We start from the raw sequence: 18,226 nt of genomic DNA, 5'->3' as shown, positions 1-18,226 counted from the left end.
AATTCATCCGTGCTCCGTTTAAGCCCATTCAAGTCTCAGTAAATCAAGAAAAATGTGTAGAATCCATTAAAAATGGTTTTGTTCTCTGTTTCAGTAGTCTTATAGCCTGTTTGCAATGTTTGCCTTGTATGTCGCTAGATTCCGGTTCTTCCGACGCTCCGGTGTACTTCGAGATAGTCGCCGAGGTTTCTCCAGCAGCAGAGCAAGGCAAGTCATGCTTGTCACTTGAACATGTTGATCCTATATTGCAAATGCTCTATTGTTTTTCTTCAAATATTGCATTGTTTTATAATGTTACTATGGGGTGTTTACCTATTGTTACAGCCATGCCATTTTGATATCATGCTCCTTTGTTAGCTTGGGTTATAATATGAATAGATTTTGGACTAGGAATTGCTTAGCCATGCTTAGTTCCACTAGCACACAATGGAGAAAGCTCACTAAAATATAGACTTTAGGTTCAATTGGTAAGGTTGGTTTAGTACCACCGTTTTGGTGTTGGTTAATTAAAATGAATCACATGGTGGGCTGTGGGTGCATGGTTTTGCTAGTCGCACCCATGGCAGTTAAGGACCGGTTCGCGGGATGCCCTAGAAGAACTTATCGTACTTACCACAAGTCAGCGTGGGCAACGGCTGGGCTTGTAGTGTAGCTTTTCTCTAGTCGACGCATCCAGGCAAGGGTGGGCGTGATGGAGCGGGGCGGGCCCTGCGACGGCCTCTGTCGCTTCCGGATTCACCTAGGCACGAGAGGGGACTGCCCGCTGCCTTGCGAGGAGTGGGGGTGAAACCTGAGGTGTGGTGTGCTTGGTTAGAGGGGGTTATGCGAAGAGTCCTGTCACGGCCTCTTTCCGGTATGTCATGGTGGCATGTCGGCGCACGGAAATGTGTCGTGGGGCTGTGTCTTGTGGGTACAGTTGTACATCTCTGATCAGAGTAAAACTATTCGAATAGCCGAGCCCGCGGTTATGGGCGGTCAACCAGATTCACCGTGATTAGTCTCACCCTAGTTTAGTCTAATGAAATTGGATAGTATAGGTGGATGGTTGGGCCTGTTGCAACGTGGGATAGCGTTGGACAGCGGATGATCAATATTAATTAATTATTGCAACTGTTTAATTCTTTCAACTTCTGTTTATAAATGCTCGCTTTATGCAAATGAACCACTCTAGCTCTCCTTTGATAATTCCTTGCATTATACCCCTATTGCGGTATGACTTGCTGAGTACAGTGGGTAGTACTCAGTCTTGCTCTATTTTTCCCAACCCCAGAGTACGAGTATGTGTCAGATGGAGGTTTCTCCGAGGAGTAGGCTTCGTCCGTGCCGTCGAGGATGCCTGTGGAGTGCTGTTCCCGCTGTAGTTCTAGTCAAGGCTTAGCTCCTGTTGTCTTTCGTTTTTCCGCTGCATTTATGTAAGACCTTTATGATGTTTGTAAGACGTGGATCTGAATGTCAACATTGTCGTTTGTGTACCCCGGCCGGTCCTGGATGGGGATTTTAATGCACATTCTGCTTGGAATTTTATTCGGGAATTTCTGGGCGTGATAATATATGACCCTGCTGGGACCTGCGTAAGTTTATCGATTAAGACAGTGCGCTCTGGGGCACAATGCACATGTGATCAGAGGTGATATTTTTTTTGATTCACGGTATCATGCAATTTCTGATTTTTATTCAACGCAAGTTGATATTAATAGGGAGGACACGAGCTATAGTACAAGTATACAAACAGTACTAAAGAACAATGGAAAAAAAACCAATCCAAGCTTGAGAGTAAACAAACACGCAATCATATCCGACATTAATAATGTATATCCGACATTAATAATGCACGGCATTCCACACTAGCTAGATTAATCAAATTAAGAACAATCATGTATCGATGAACTCAGAGGCTCTCCGGTCGATGTCACGCTCGGCGTACCACTACGGACTAACACATGTCGGCTAGCTAGCCGTGCCCGGCTATCCGTCTTGCTCGCCGCCGGCGCCGGCGAGCATCCCGTGGTGCACCCTGTCGATGAACTCGGAGGCCCTCCGATCGATGTCACGCTCAGCGTACCACTACCGTCCGTAGTAGTTGTTGTCGTCGTAGTGCGCCGGCGAGCATCCTTCGGTGTACCTGTTGATGAACTCGAAGGCCCTCCGGTCGATGTCACGCTCGGCGTACCACTACAGACTAACACATGCCGGCCAGCTAGCCGCGGCCGGCTATCCGTCTTGCTCACCGCCAGTGTCGGCGAGCAATCCCGTGGTGCACCCTGTCGATGAACTCAGAGGCCCTTCGGTCGATGTCACGCTCGGCGTACCACTACCATCCGTAGTAGATGTCGTCATCGTAGTCGCTCGGCCGCACTTTCGTCGTCGTCCTCCCCCGTTCCTGCTGCTGGTGGCCGTAGTACCTCTGCTGCTCCCTCTCCGCCACCGTCGCCAGCTAGCCGCGGCCGGCTATCCGTCTTGCTCACCGCTGGAGTCGGTGAGCATCCCGCGGTGCACCCTGTCGATGAACTCGGAGGCCCGGTCGATGTCACGCTTGGCGTACCACTACAGCCCCGTAGTAGTTGGCGTCATCGTAGTTGCTTGACCGCACCTTCGTCGTCGTTCTCCCTCTTCCTGCTGCTGGTGGTCGTAGTACTTCCTGCTGTTGGTGGCCGTAGTACCTCTACTACTACCTCTCCGCTGTCGTTGCTTCTGAACAAAGGTATTTTGAAAGCAAACACTGACTTCTCTCTCCCCATCACTGGCACAACTAGCTCACAAACAAGATTTGTTTGGTTGGTTGTGAGGGGACATGGCCTATAGCCTAGCCAACCACACGCACGCGCGGGCATTTGTCCACATTCGTTGCCGTTGCTCTTAAACCCAAAGGTCTTTGGAAGCAAACACCGAACTTCCCTCTCCCCATCACCTCTGCTGCTCCCTCTCCGCCGCCGCCGCCTCATCCTTCCTTACACCACTGCTGCTACCGTTGCTCTTGAACCAAAGGTTTTTGGAAGCAAACACCGACTTCCCTCTCCCCATCACAGGTACAGCTAGCTCAATCTTGATCAGAAACCAGATTTGTTTGGTTGGTTGCGAGGCGACACAGTGAGGCCATACGTATTTATAGCCTAGCTGACCACACGCACGCATGGGCATTTGTCCACATTCGCTGCCGTTGCTCTTGAACCCAAAGGAAGCACTCCATCATAGGCACATTCCATAAGCACATTCGCTGCCGTTGCTCTTTTAACCCAAAGGAAGCAAAACTGACTTCCCTCTCTCTATCACAGGCGCTCATCACAGGCACATTCGCTGCCATTGCTCTTAAACCCAAAGGAAGCAAACGCTGACTTTCCTCTCCCCATCATAGGCCTCTTAAACCCAAAGGAAGCAAAACTGATTTCCCTCTCCCTATCACAGGCACATTCGACTCTTGAACCCAAAGAAAGCAAACACTAACTTCCCTCTCCCCATCGCAGACACAGTTAGCTCAATCTTGATGTTTGGTGGGTTGCGAGGACTCAATCTTGGTTGCGAGGAAACTCAATCTTTGATGTTTGGTTGGTTGTGAGGGAACACGTTGAGCATCACAGACACAGTTAGCTCAATCTTGATCAGAAACAAGCTTTGTTTGGTTGGTTGCGAGGGAACACGGTGAGGCCATGGTGTATTTATAGCCTAGCTGACCACATGCACGCGCGGGCATTTGTCCACATTCGCTGCAAAATTAAGTAGGGCCTAGGCCCCTACTGGTTATCTCTATAATCACTACTACCCTTTTACGAACTAGAGCGTAGCGATTCGTATAATAACTACTACGCGAAGAAGTGCCAAAAACATCCCTTCAAAAAAAAGAAAAAAAAAGACACATTCGCTGCAAAATTAAGTGGGGGCCTAGGCCCCCCTACTGGTTATCTCTATATAGTTTTCTAAGGTGCTTGGGAGGCATGGCAGCCGTTAAGTGGGGGCCTAGGCCCCCCTACTGGTTATGTCTAGAGATTTCTAAGGTGCTTGGGAGGCATGACAGCCGTTGATTACTTTCAATCTGACGATAGTTAAGAGAATCTATCGTCAGAACCAACATGGAGGTATTTAAAAATGTGGGCCAGGTATTAACTTGAACATAAAAATGAAAGGTTAGATTAGTAATTTGTAGTAGTACCACAATCAATGGCGCAGGCTAATAATAAAAATCTATGTTTCTCCTAATTGAATCTGCTCCATAATCTCATCAAGAAGTAGACTAAGCAATGCTGCCATCACAGCCATGGTCCGCGCAAATCAACTGTCGATGCTCTAGTACGCAGTTACTTATAGATGACAAAGCATGCAGGTGAAGAAATACGACATGAGAAAGACGATGCGAGGAAGCTAACCTGGCAACGTTTGATGGGCAGAAGTAACTTGCTATCACGATGGTTAATCATGAGTTATAATGTTCAGTAAAGATATCAATAAAATTTGGTTGTGCACCGGTGGCTCCACGTACCTAAGCCATGGTTGATCATGAGTTATAACGTTCAGTAAAAATATCAATAAAATGATATCAATAAAATTTGGTTGTGCACCGGTGGCTCCACGTACCTAAGCCATGATTATGGAGGAGAATAATGTGGTCCTCTCAGTTAGTAATTCAATTTTAGATGAGAATCAGTTGTGGAGGAGAATAATGTGGTCCTCTCAGTTAGTAATTCAATTTTAGATGAGAATCAGTTATGGAGGAGAATAATGTGGTCCTCTCAGTTAGTAATTCAGTTTTAGATGAGACTCAGTTGGGGAACCTAAGCCATGATTATGGAGGAGAATAATGTGGTCCTCTCAGTTAGTAATATAATTTTAGATGAGAATCAGTTATGGAGGAGAATGATGTGGTCTGATTATGGAGGAGAATAATGTGGTCAAATTCAATTTTAGATGAGAATCAGTTGGGGAAGAAGATATTAGTTTGATGAGAATCAGTTGATATTAGTTTGCTAAGTGGTAGGATATATATATGTCGCAGAATTCACAAAGTTAGCGACAACCATAGTTATTAGGACCGCCGGTCCTACCGGAAAAAACCGGAACCAAGGGCTCAGCCGGTCCGGTCCAGTTTAAAGATCGGCCATGCAATCAACCCGGGAAAAACCGATTGAACCGCCGGTTTTTAGCCAGAACCGGTGAAAAACCGAGCAGATAAACCGCTAAAGACCGGCCACACGTGGGTGAGAAAGTGCGGCTGAAACCATGGGGGAGCATGGGGGGAGGGAAGAAAATAGGAGAAAAATATGGGCAGAGGGGTTCGAAACCTCCCCTTTAGACTCAAGAAACCCCACCACTGAGCTATGCATGCTTGTGTGATTGGACTATATATCTCAGTTTATTTAAACCGTCTTGGGCCGGCGGTTCAACCGGTTGAACCAATCAAACCGTGAACCGAGGTCTCGACCGGTTCGATGTCCGGTCCGGTCCTAATAACTACGGCGACAACTAGCGACAGATGGCTATGTAAAGATTATGTGGAGAGAAAAAAAACAGTTAGGAGAGAAGTTCCTCTAGTTGATAATTGATAAAAAAATTTAACAATTACTAAACTACCATGTTATGTTAATTTCTATCTCTATAAACTACCCTTTAACAGATCAATGGTGGATGTTTAATAGCAGGGGAGGTACTTAGGATACCTCCAAGCACTGTAAAAGCTCTCATCTCTATAATCACTACTACGGGAGAGTTACGAAAAAAAATCCCTTTCAGAAAAAGAAAAAAAAAAGAGAAGAAGAAGAGATACGAAAAAGAAAATAAAAATCTTGTGCAGTTCGAGATATTAGCGTCGTGTCGCCGTCTCACCGCGCCTCGTAGCTCGCCGCCGCCCTCACCGCGCGGCTGCTCCCCGACCGATCCACCGGAGCCATGAGCTGCGCGGCGGTCTGGGTCCCTTCCCCCTGCTCGCCCTCCCCCGTGCCGCCGCGGCACCGGCGGGGGCGATGGCGGCGGGGGAGCGCCTCCTCCTCGTCGTCCTCCGCCTTCCGGGCCTGCGCGGGCGGGGACGCGTCCGGCGACGGCGGCGGCGGAGGGCGGCCGGCGCGGATGGTGCTGCACGACTCGCTCGAGGGGGCGGGGGTGTCGACCGAGCACGCGAGGGCGGCGAGGGAGGGGTTCGCGAAGCAGGTCGGGAGGCTGACGCGGCTGGACGCCGAGACCAGCATCGCCATCAGCCGCGGCGCGGACCTCGCCCGCGCCGCGCTCTGCGTCGCCGCCGAGGACGACTCGCTCGTCTCCCACTCCTCCGTGCCGCTCCCCGTCGAGGCCTTCGTCTCCCGCCTCGACGACCTCTCCACCGGCTTCCTCGCCGACGGCTACCTCCCGCCCGCCGGCGCGCCGCCCCAGGTCTTCCTCGACCACCTCGACCGCTACCTCTACGTCCACAAGGTACAAATCATTTCGCACAAGCATATTCTTCTTGAGGTCTTTTAGTGTGCTTGAGAGGTACCGTGGGTACCTCCCTTTCTAGTAAATACGCACCGTTGATTCAATGATAATATTTTGTAAATAAAATTATAAAAACATGGGTAGTTTAGTAATAGCTCTTAGCCATAACTGTCCATCTACTTTTCAGGCATCCGTTGCTCACCTAAATTAAATTAACCTGCATCTCCGGCTCATGGATGAAATTGATCGTTAATTTGTTCCCATTTCGAGTGAGCATAAGGCATGACAAATTGATATGAGAATATTTTCTTTATCTGGGAACAATACTAGAATCTGATCGTATAGATTGAAGGGAAATACACAATTATTGATTAATTACTTAGTTTATCATTAATTATGCATGATCAGTGTATTAAATACGTTCTTCTTTTCTTTACAATAATAAAATACGCATCAACCAACTTGTGTTTCCTATAAAACAACAATTTAGTATTGTTTGACTATACTAGATAATCAACTGGTATTTATCGCCCGTTACACAATCTACATGTGTTCACCTTTTTTTTTTCTTGTGAAAGTTTTAAGCATTCACACATTTAAGTGCACTTTTCCCCCACAATCAACGGACGTGAAATTTTGGAATGTAGTGGCACAACATAGTATAGCATACTATCAAAAGAAAAAAATACATACACCGTGATTTGCCTTCTCTCAGTTATCTAATTTAATTTGATAAGAGGCACACAATTACCTATTTAACCTTCCACCTAATCTACAAATTAAGTACCTGTCCCACTTTTTTGCTACCTTTCCTAATGTACCTTTGTTTGTATACCGTTAGATTTTAATTGATCAATGGACTAGATAACTTCCAAGCACCGGAGAATCTCTCATTCTTCTTTCAATCGTTTGACTTCAGGCTCACTCTGTTAGTTCGATTCCTTGATATAAAATCCTGAAGAATTTCTTGCTGTACCCTCTAATCGTACAGTGAATTGATGTGCTAAATACGTTATTATGCGACTTTCGATTCAGGGGTTTCGGAGAAAAAATGGATCGTCAGATGGGCGGGCAATATATCTTCACTCGGTAAAGCCTTACTGTACCTTGTCCGTGTTGTATGTGTATTCTCTTCTGACTTACTTGTATGTGATTCATCTAAATTTGTGTTGATTTGTACGGTGGCCAGGTTCTGACGTGCCGGTTGGGATCAGCTCTAATGCTCTCGTTGATATACTCCGAGATACTGAAGATGCTACGATTGTATGGCTTACTGGAATTCAATGTGGAGATTTTCTTTCCACATGATCTCAACAGTCTGCCTAGGGGTTATGACAAACACAAAAGCAAGTTGGGCGATGAACCGCATATTATGACATCAAAGTCACTTTTGGTTGAGGTGTGTATTTTTTCTATCCTCAGTACCCATGTTCCATTTTTAACTGTAAATATGTTTTTTGTCTGCTACAAGCTATTTGTATATCTGGTAGCATTTACCACCAATTACCAATTCATAGGAGCACGCCAGCCATAGTGGCAATCTCAACAACTTTCCTACAGCAGGGAATTTTCATGTTGTTCTAGCTTGCTTCAGGGGAACCATTTCCTCAAGTACCTTTACCAGCAAAAAGATTGTTTGCATTTATGCATCAGATTACTGAACAAGACTTGAATTGGATTCCTGCTTGAAAATTTCCATATGCAATTTCCTGTCAATTATTTTTGAACGAATTTCCTACCAATTTCCATAAGTACAGACATGAATTTATGGTCATTTGTTTATACATACAAGTACAACACTTATGAACAGGCCTAAAACCTTTTATAATTGTTCTTTGGTTGTCTGTATAAGTCCTTTCAGAAATAAAGAAGGGAGTTTTGTAGTTTATAGCTTTTCAGGTGGTTGCCATAAGTACTTCCATGGCTTTGTGCATGCTTTGTACACGGTACACTTGTCAATTACTTCTTGTCCTCCGGGAATTTGTTTCTCCCTGCCATGCTTGAGACCTTACAGTTCAGTGTACACCTTCTTGGTCATCAAGTAGTCCTAAGTACCGGAGCATAACGATTTTGGAAGTGCCACCTGATCCAAGCATAATTCAACATCTCTGCAAGTCAACTTGTAATTTTATCTGGAATTAAACCAAAATATCTTGGATTTGGAGTTGTATAGGTAGATATATACTGTTGATGGTTTCATCTGCACTTTAGAATGTAGCATTAATAGTTTCCTTCTTTTTGTCAGACATGTCGCTCCTGCTCTTTATATTAGTTAATGTTTTTGGTCTGTGTTCTGTTGAAGGTGGTGCTATGAGACTTCGACTGTTAATTTTTTCTGATGAGAAAACATTTTTCGCTTACTTTGACTTATCCTTTTCAGATTTTGAAAACTCTGAAGAATACATTTTGGCCTTTCCAGTCCAACCAGTCTGGTAGCTTATTTTTGAATGCTGTTTCTGCAAACCAACATGGCCCTGGTAATGTAGGTGATAATCAAACAACGCCACATGGCAATATAAGGTTTGTTCTAAACATGACTTGCATAGCAAAGTATTTTTTATTGTTGTCATATATTATCTGCATGATAACAGTGACATGCAACCATTGACAGTACCATAGAGATGGCTGCTGCGAAAGCTGCTCAACATAGGTTGATGCGTGGAGTATGGACTAATGTCCGGTTTGGTGATATGCGGCGTGCTTTAGCAGGTAGAACACCTTTTTTCTGTTTTAATAGTGAACAGTTGGTTATTTTACATATGATGCACTACCATAGCATCTCCTAAATGAGAAGTTTAATGTTTCAACCATAATCTGGGAGTTGTATATAACACACTGCAAGTCATTCGCGATTTTGGTTACAAGTCACCTATCTATTTTTTGGCACCTCATCCACTTCCTAAATGTGTGATCCTTCTCCTTTAAGGCCGTAATAATTTTGGTACCATATAATTGGTCATTGTTTTGCCTAACGTTGTTTTGCACTAACTCTGTGTTCCTGCAATTCCTTCAAAATACTCGCTTGGCATTTCAGCAGTTCCTAACCAGAGATTCGTACCTTTCATCTTCATGGCAGCATGTGAACGACTTATCCTACTGAACCACGATCCCCGTGAACTGAGGGATTATGCCGCCCTTCTCTACCACTGTGGGTACTATGAAGACTGCCTGCAATACTTGGCATCATACCAAACCGCAGTGGTATAATACATCTTCAAATGCGGTACGTTCGATCGATCATTGTTGAAATCACAGCACCTCTAAATGTCGCTCTATTTGTTTCACTCCAAGGCTGGGCAGCATTGGAACAATCCGCTGGAGATCATGGAGGACGAAGCGGTGAACACCCTGAGAGCGCGGGTAAGCTTGATTTTAGCAGAGGATGGCTGGTGCAGCCGCAGATCACCTGCCACGAGTTACTGGACGAAGAACTCCGAGCCGTGGTAGAATTAGATAGGACGATGCGTTACATGTGTATACGGTTTTACTGAAACAACACGAGCTTGTACATATAATTTCGATGGCATTTTCGCAATCATTTGTACTGGATGAAGTGAGCTCATGAATCATGATGATGCTACCATCTCTTCCCTCTAATGGTTATAATGCTTTCTAAATTCGCTCCGCAATTGTAAATGAATTACAGAAGGTGGTAATAATCAAACTGGAGTACCAACTATGATCAGCAGATGCAAACTGGCTGCCGCATTTCGTGCACCAGGCCCACCGACGTGTTTCCACGAGCCCGTACCTGGTTGCAATCCATGAAAATTTATGCAAACAGGAGGATTTAGGTTGAATCACACGAATGGAAAAACATGGACGAAAAAAATAGAGAAATAGAAAAAAGATATGATTCTAATAGAAATGTAAATGTAAAATAGATGATTGCAAAATACAAATGTTGTTTTATAGAAATAACCGTTTAATTGAATAACAGGAAAAACACAGAAATCGAATAAAAGAGATGGACTCAAAGGAAATTTTTCAAGAGATTGTAGCTCTAGCTAAGTTTTCCTCTAAAATATACAGATAACGAGCCATTCGATATGAATTTACATGATTTGAAAAACTTCAATCCTTTATATCAAATGACAAAAAAAAAATTTCTTATAGGATTTAAATCCTATGAAACTCAGGGCCCTAGCATGGATTGCAGCATTCAGATTTTGCCTGAAAACTGTAAAAGTTCCTGAGTATTTTTTTTTTACGCGTGTCCGCGTGTGTGACTGGAGATGAACCGCTCCTAGTATTACGGGCTTGCATTTCATGGGCCATCCAACGTAACGGCAGTCAAAGTGTCAAAACCACGTCGTCACCCCACTTCCTCCAATCAAACTCCGCCACGTGGCCACGTCTCCCCGACTTTCCCCACCCTCCCCCAACCCCCGAAGCGCGCCCCCGCGGTCAAACAAATTTAATTAACCGCGGTCAAACAAATTATTACTACTACTAATTACCCCACGACCCGCATCTTATATATATAAACCCCACCCCCTCACCCGCGCACACACACACATCGCTCTGCAGTTTCAACCTCACCTCACCACCCAAGCGTCGCTCGATCGATCGTGCCATCCATGGCGCCGCCGATGATGGCGACGGCAGCAAGGCCTCGCGACGACCAGCCGCGGCGGCGGCAGGCTCTGCTCCTCGCCGCCTCCGCCCTCCTCTTCCTCCTCTGCGGCGGCGGCGCTCCTGGCGCTGGCGGCGTCGTCGTGGCGGTCGCGGCGACGGCGTCGGCGACGGCGACGCCGGGGCTGGTGTTCCACGTCGGCGGGCCGCGCGGGTGGCGCGTCCCGGACGCCAACACCAGCTACGCCTGGTGGGCGATGAACAACCGCTTCCACGTCGGCGACTCGCTCTGTGAGTAGCTTTGCTTCCACTCGTCTCGCCATTGCCGCCGCCTGCGGACCTTGCCGCTGTCTGTTGCAGGATGTGGATGATGGATTCACGGCGAGTTCTTGGATCCGTGTGCTTGCAGACTTCAGGTACGGCGGCGGCGACTCGGTGCTCGTCGTCGACCGGGAGGCGTTCGACGGCTGCAACGCGACGGAGCCGGTGGCCAGGTTCGCCGGCGGCGCCACCACCGTGCCGCTCGGCCGCCCGGGCTTCTTCTGCTTCATCAGCGGCGCGCCGGGGCACTGCGACGGCGGCCAGAGGCTCATCGTGCGCGTCATGGTGCACCCGGCGCCGGGAGCCCCGGCCCCCGCGCCGTCGGCCGCGGCGGCGGCGACCTCGCATCCTGGCGCCTCTGCCTCCGGCCCCGGCGCGTCGTCCGGAGCCGCCGCGGTTGCCGCCGGCGGCGCCGGCGGCGCCGTCGCCGCGGCGGCGATGGGTGTTCTCGCCGGCCTCGTCCTGCTGCTTCAGTGATCAGTTCGCTTGCAAGTAGTTCATTGGCTAATCTTCATTTAGGCTGCTTGGTTTGATGTTTATCTGTCGTTAGTAACAACTTGATTAATTAGATTGTGTCCAGCATTTAAGTAGGTATTATTACTGCTTAATCATGCCGTGTAAGACAAATATAATTGTTTGCATTGTGTATTCCTTTCGCTGGTTGCCTCTTTGATCCTCTCCAAGGGAAGGGATACAGAGGATGCGTGTTTTAGCAGTATCTAATTCTAATGTTATTTGTTCAACTTGGTTTGATACATTCGTCATAAATGGATCAATCTACGTGATTTGAACTCACCCGGAGCATGATTTGAATTTTGCAAAAAGTTTAGCCAATATGCATGGATTGTTCTAAAGTAACTGTGTTGGATCTAATCCACTGGATGGTTCAGATCCACATAAAGGCAGTTCATCTTCTTGACCTCTTCAGTCCCGATGGACTTCGTTGTCGCCCTAGCCAACTAAACTTCTTTTTGTGTGTGTGAAATAGAGATTTTCGAAGGATTTAACCTAAATCCAGTAAAAATCTTTCAAAAAATAGAGATCAGGCCATTCGAATGTCCAATGTAAACGCGACCAACGTATGAACGTATGATCTACGAAGGAATGCTCCTATCAGTCCAGATGCACACAAGCATATGTCTTGGAGTCATCGAGTTAAAATAGAATTCGGACACAAGTCACAAGCGGCAACCAAAAACAATATGCAATATGTGTGGCTCATTCAGGCAATTTGCAAAGTTATTTTGCAAAACGAACGACTAAACCATTGTATTTTATTGACATTATATAGGCGATATTTAACTTTGGCATTCGCAAACATTGTTTGCATGCCAATAAGCTACAGTTCACTATTTACACAGCGGTATAGTTCGAACAAACAATTGGACAACAGATCAACATATGCTCAGTAACTCTATAGAGATGTCAGAGGTGCAATCACCATTTTACTGGCATAACTATACTTTAGGTGTTTATACTAGTAGCATTTCGATATAATTTCATCAAAAAAACTTTTGGGCTGCTATCTTGTTTTCTTTCTGTAAGTATACTGGGAAAACTATCGATTTCTATCATTTATGGTGTATTGCCCCTGAATAGAGAGGAATGGGGCAGCTATCAGAATGAGTAATCACTAATCAGCAACATTTGTCGTCATAGTCTATCTTCCATCATCCCACCCTGGAAGGTTTGCGGTAGCCTCGTTTACCATCTTTACAAGTGTAACCTGCATTAAGAAAATATATAGGTTATGGCTAAAAATAAAAGCATGAAACCTGAATTCTCAGAGACTTTTCGCAAACAGGATAATGGTACAATTTCACAAGCATGGTATTAACCCTTGTTAGTGCAACACCATTTTAGCTATTCTTTTTTATAGGAACAACGCCAGCTACTGGGAGTAGCATTTGTAAATTCAAGAATATCAACTAAAAAATCTGAGCCAGAAACCCAACTTGACCATGGAATAAATCAAACAAATGTCAGCAGACAACTTAGAAAAATTAAAAAAATGCATGAAGCATCTATTTTCTGGATATTTTCTATCAGAATCCGCAGAACATCTTAAACAACTAAAAGATATGTACATTTTGCAGTTTTGCTGCGGAACATATATTGCATTCCTTTGGAACACTTCTCATCTTCGCCCAGTTTAATAAAGGTGAATTTCGGAAGCTGCACCAGTAGCACATTTTCTGTAGACCCTGGGACACATTCATTTGGCATACACAGTTTTTGCAGGGCCTTGTATTTAATTGTCAGTGCCAGACAGGATCTGGTACGAATGGGGTAAACTGGGGTTTTGAGGTGCTGCTGAGAAGTTTTCTTAGTATATTGGATACTCATCTTTGCAGTTTTTGAATTGTATCATGAATTTATGTAGGAGTATTAAAGTTAGACATCGATTGACTCTAATGCATAGATAACTTCCCTACCATATTTTCCTACATCCTAGATTATGTATAACATTATTCAGGTAAGCCATATGGCCAGTCCAATAGTTATCATTATGCACTTCTCCTATTGTTCTGTTCACACAATTATTCAGGATTGGCATAAATAAAGTAATGCTAACAACAATTTGTCAGGTAAAAGGACAATTCCAAGCCACATGAACCCACCATACATGAAAAAAACACATGGTTCATATATGATATACTAATACTCCTTATGTAACAATTTACTAGCTGGGTACTGTTGTGCTTTAAAATTTGTGCAGTACTCAGACGTAAGCATATAAGCTAAGAAATCTAGCTAACAAGTAGTTAATGATCATGTTGGAAAGGAAGACAGAAAATTGGGTGATGACCTTGACACGGGAATCACATAGTTTAGTATTTGCTGATGATGGCAATGTGCCAGCATTGTGTAAGCAACTTAATTATGTATTCAAACTTCCAGAGGGGATGCCACCATCAATGGACTCAAAGTGGCACTTGAAAGGAAAAAGATGGCAAACCACTCTGACTTCTAAGCCCAAGAAAAAGGACAATTTATGCCAAGACCATCATGCAATCAATCATATAAATCAAAATTATGCCAATTACAATATCTTACAAATAATTGGGTTAAGGAGGAAATTATACAGATAACAATTGAGTTATATAATAAAACAGTGCCAGTGAAGCATTGCTCTAGTGTATTAACATGGCATCTGAATTAATTTAAATGAGAAAAAAATATTTTTCTGTCTAGCAAAAATAAAACGTTGAGTTTTGTACTAGCAAGACTATATTATACTAAAAAATACAAGACACTAATAACACCTTAACATCTTAAAGGTTACAATATTTCTTTTACGACATAATGAAAATTTTGTATTTTACAAATTAATTTGCTAGTAAACATACCACACTTTCTGGTACTCCTGGAGGGGGCAATGTAAGATTTCGTGGCGGTGGCCTGTCTTGGTATGCTCTCTTGTCAAATCTCCATTCACCAATTTTTCCATAGGTTAGTACACCCTGAAATCATTTGCCAGTGTAATGTCAATTACATCATGTTAGCAAAACAAAAACAATAGTGGCTTCTTTACTTTATCACCTCAGAAATTTTAGCTTCCGATGAATATTTATATCTGTAGAAAAACATTACAGATCTGGGATTTCAATACCTTGAGTGTATAGTCACATCCGTAAGTGAAGTGGATAATAAATGTATTCCCAAGTTTGGTATCAAAAGGTGGCTGCAAATTTTTACTGGACCATCAATAGCACTCTCATCATGAAACTCAACACAACTACTCTGAAGTCAGGCAAGTCTGTTGTCAAGCATTGACAAAAAACCATAAACAAGTAGAGCACCTGAATCATGAAATCTTTTCGAAGGATATGTTGAACCCCATGGAGTGCACTAGCAACAGCATATGCATACCTAGAAGTCAAGTAAAAACAAGAACCTGGAATCATAACAATGTAACAAGCAAGTAAATGCATTATGAAAATATACACAAGTGTAATTCTCACATTTCCAAGACCCATCCAAAAGCTTTATCTGTCTCCTGATCTTCTTTCATTTGAATCGATACATTCATCCATGTAGGGGCAATCTTCTCAAGTTGTGTCTAAAAGTTTCCTCAGATGATAAGGGATAGAGTTAAAAATTGAAGCTCATCAATTCAAAACATTAATAACTAGCAACTGGCATGTAAGTAATGTAAAAATAAAATCCAAGGAAATACTCCTCATGCATGAGACTTCAAGGTATACCACGTCAATTCTGCAATATGTGTTACCTTCTTAATGATTACAGGGGAATTCCCAATAGGGTCGATATTTGTGACAGGGCCTCTTTCTTTAGGATAATATTTCCTGAGAACACTTTCATGTTCTGATGGTGTAATGTAAAAGAAAGGGAATGCTGCTGGATCATCGCGGGCTAAATTTGGTAAAGGTCTCACAAATATATGATCTGGTTCTGCCATCAATATGTATCTGCCATGTTTCAACAAAACAGAAAATTAAAAACACATCAGAACATCCACATTATTTTAGCACAAATAAATTACCAACGCCAACAATGTTCTTCATCTCAAAACCCAACACCAAGAAAATAATTAAGCTATTCACATGTTGTTAAATCATGCATGTTGGGATTCTAGATATGCGTCCAAGTGTCCATCAGAGTAAGGTTAAATGTCAAAACCACAAATAAAGTAACTCAATGAAATGGCAGATAAATTTTAACTCACTCTTCTTCAATCTTTGCTTTCTCCAGCCACTGTACAAATGCCCAGGGCCTATTTAGTACGACATAGCCCTGCAAACAATTCAAAACAAAAACAAAAAGTTTGGTCAGTTACCAAATTGACTGATCATGTATGTATACTCTGCAAAGTGATTTCGGCGCAAATAGTTGCGTACAAAAGTAAAACACGCCACAAATCCTCATAAAACACACACACACAAACACAACAAGCAAATTCAATGTACAACCGAACAGAGAATAGTACCCACATGGGAAGGCAAGAAAAGGAGGCATAAGTTCAGACAAGTGGGTCAGAAAACTGAAGAAAACCTTCAGTTATGATATTATTGTTCTGTGAAGTACCATTGAAAAGTAAGCCATGACTGTTCACTTCTCACGCAATCTTCTTGCCGAAATTCACAGACACTATCTATCCGGAAGCTGTTCTCAAATCATAATGTTGTAAAAAAGAACATTCGGTTTGTCATTAAGAGTTGCATAGAAGCGGTCATTTTCATCCAAAAAATGAAGGGGAAAAAAAACTTAGTCCCGTCTAAAATTCACAAGCACATGTGTTCTTCTGAACACCTGCTGGACCACAATGCCACTGCCCCCACATTGCGCAACAGACAAAACTGATGAAACGAGAGAGAGAGAGAAAATTTGGTTTGATCGCTTGCGTACATGGTCCTTGCCGGCGGGGAGGGGGTCGACGACGAAGGTGGGGATCTCGCCCATGAGGGCGTCGGGCTTACCGGAGTGGAGCACGCGGGTGAAGCCTCCCATGTCGGCGCCCTCCGGCCGCGCCTGCATCCGCTTGTACCAGTAGTACATCACCCGGCACTGCCACCGGCTGTACGCGGCGTCGGTCGCCGTGAGCGCCACGTGGAACGGCCGCCGCCGCCCCCCGCCCGCCGACCCGGCCGCCCGCATCCACCCCGGCATCGCCACCACCGGGTCCCTCTCCCTCCCCGCCCCGGCGGCCGCGCCGCCGCCACCCCGGAGCACGATGGCCAGGAGGTTGTAGGAGATCAGGAACGCCCCCACCGCCACCACCACCAGCACCACCGCCGGCAGCCGCGCCGCGGCGGCGGCCTTCCGCGCCGCCGCGTTCATCTCTCTGGGAATTTTGGGGGGGTTTGGATTCGAGGGGCGGCGCGTCTCCTCCTCCCTTGCGAGGGAAGCGAATAATTAACAGGAGAAGAAAATGGGTATTACGTGTAATAATACATTAATACTCCTCCTAATTAGTAATTAATACGCGTGGATTTTAGCGAGTGAGACACGATGCACACACTTACAGGTTACAGAGCGGGCCTACCATGTGTGGGGCCGAGTTGTCAGTGGGATTTAGAAGCGGGGTCGTGAGGGGGTCGCCGGTGAGAATGTTGGGGGATGGGAGTCAACGGGATTTTGTTTGTACCTAACCAGTGGCGTGTGGTAGCGTTTGACGCAGCTGCGTGCTGCCACCGTGCACCAGTTGACTTGGCCCACTGAGCAATATCGAGTATTTTTTTTGGGGGGGGGGGGGGGGGGGGGGGTGGGGGTGGTGGGGGCTTCCATTTTTTTAGCTGCCGGATGTGTTTTAAGATTATTTTTTCAACAACCGGATGTGTTTTAAAATTAGTGGTAGGGAGGGAAAAAATTTGTTAGATACGTGAAACTCATGACAAGGGAACACAAGCGCTTAACGCTAATCCGTGCGCTAGTACGTGTTTTTAAGGTATTCATATAAGTTACTATATAGAAGTTACATTACACGACAAGTAAGATGGATGAAGGAGCCAACGAGCTTCTCGATCCAATCCTATTTCCTGCTACGCCATCTAGCCTACATCGACATGCCACCTCTCTCCTACCTTCTTTTTCTTCCTCCTCCCTCCCTTTGCTCTCTTGCCACAAACGAGGAGAAGACAAGATCAATGACGAGCTTGACTAGGGCCCCACCCGTTTGACTGAGCTCGAGAGAAGTGGGGCAACAACAAGCTTGATTGGAGCCTGACCTCTTGGCTAAGGTCGGATAGGATTTTTGAGTGGCCGCAAGCAGATGAGGAACTGGACATGGATCAGAGCTTTTTGGACATGGACATGGTGCGGATCAGCCCTCCATGCCATCTAGATTTGTCGATGGCTGCTTGTGATCTGGGAGTCTTTCCTTCCAAATGCCACAAGCCAAGTTGCAATGCTTCAATGCTCTCCTCCACGAGGCCTTTGTCATCGTCTCCTACCCAAGCTTTGCTGCCACAGCGAG

The 18,226-nt window shown here is 45.0% G+C and overlaps 3 protein-coding genes and 1 pseudogene across 3 annotated transcripts; 2 read left to right on the top strand and 2 right to left on the bottom strand.

Annotated features, from left to right (window-relative positions):
- Window positions 1-1,965: 1,965 nt before the first annotated feature.
- LOC127760148 (uncharacterized) lies at window positions 1,966-3,347 on the bottom strand (annotated as a pseudogene).
- A 2,354-nt stretch (window positions 3,348-5,701) lies between these two features.
- LOC127762988 (uncharacterized) lies at window positions 5,702-10,100 on the top strand. The gene is made up of 7 exons (XM_052287538.1): window positions 5,702-6,393; window positions 7,429-7,482; window positions 7,583-7,792; window positions 8,774-8,913; window positions 9,005-9,102; window positions 9,470-9,594; window positions 9,685-10,100. The coding sequence occupies exons 1-7, from the start codon at window positions 5,875-5,877 to the stop codon at window positions 9,838-9,840; spliced, it is 1,302 nt and encodes a 433-aa protein (XP_052143498.1). The 5' UTR covers window positions 5,702-5,874; the 3' UTR covers window positions 9,841-10,100.
- Window positions 10,101-10,919: 819 nt separating this feature from the next.
- LOC127760475 (early nodulin-like protein 1) lies at window positions 10,920-12,027 on the top strand. Its single transcript, XM_052284743.1, has 2 exons — window positions 10,920-11,259; window positions 11,378-12,027. Exons 1-2 carry the CDS (start codon window positions 10,974-10,976, stop codon window positions 11,764-11,766), a joined length of 675 nt encoding a protein of 224 aa, XP_052140703.1. The 5' UTR covers window positions 10,920-10,973; the 3' UTR covers window positions 11,767-12,027.
- A 304-nt stretch (window positions 12,028-12,331) lies between these two features.
- On the bottom strand, window positions 12,332-17,155 carry LOC127763728 (hydroxyproline O-arabinosyltransferase NOD3-like). Its single transcript, XM_052288516.1, has 8 exons — window positions 16,660-17,155; window positions 15,980-16,047; window positions 15,524-15,722; window positions 15,255-15,352; window positions 15,093-15,162; window positions 14,903-14,974; window positions 14,640-14,753; window positions 12,332-13,015 (listed from the first exon to the last, which is right to left on the bottom strand). The coding sequence occupies exons 1-8, from the start codon at window positions 17,089-17,091 to the stop codon at window positions 12,950-12,952; spliced, it is 1,119 nt and encodes a 372-aa protein (XP_052144476.1). The 5' UTR covers window positions 17,092-17,155; the 3' UTR covers window positions 12,332-12,949.
- Between the last annotated feature and the right edge of the window lie 1,071 nt (window positions 17,156-18,226).

This window comes from Oryza glaberrima, chromosome 1 (genome assembly GCF_000147395.1).
Source record: "Oryza glaberrima chromosome 1, OglaRS2, whole genome shotgun sequence".
NCBI classification, from domain to species: domain Eukaryota; kingdom Viridiplantae; phylum Streptophyta; class Magnoliopsida; order Poales; family Poaceae; genus Oryza; species Oryza glaberrima.
Note: the sequence above shows the minus strand (reverse complement) of the source record. Positions and strands in the feature narration are given on the sequence as shown.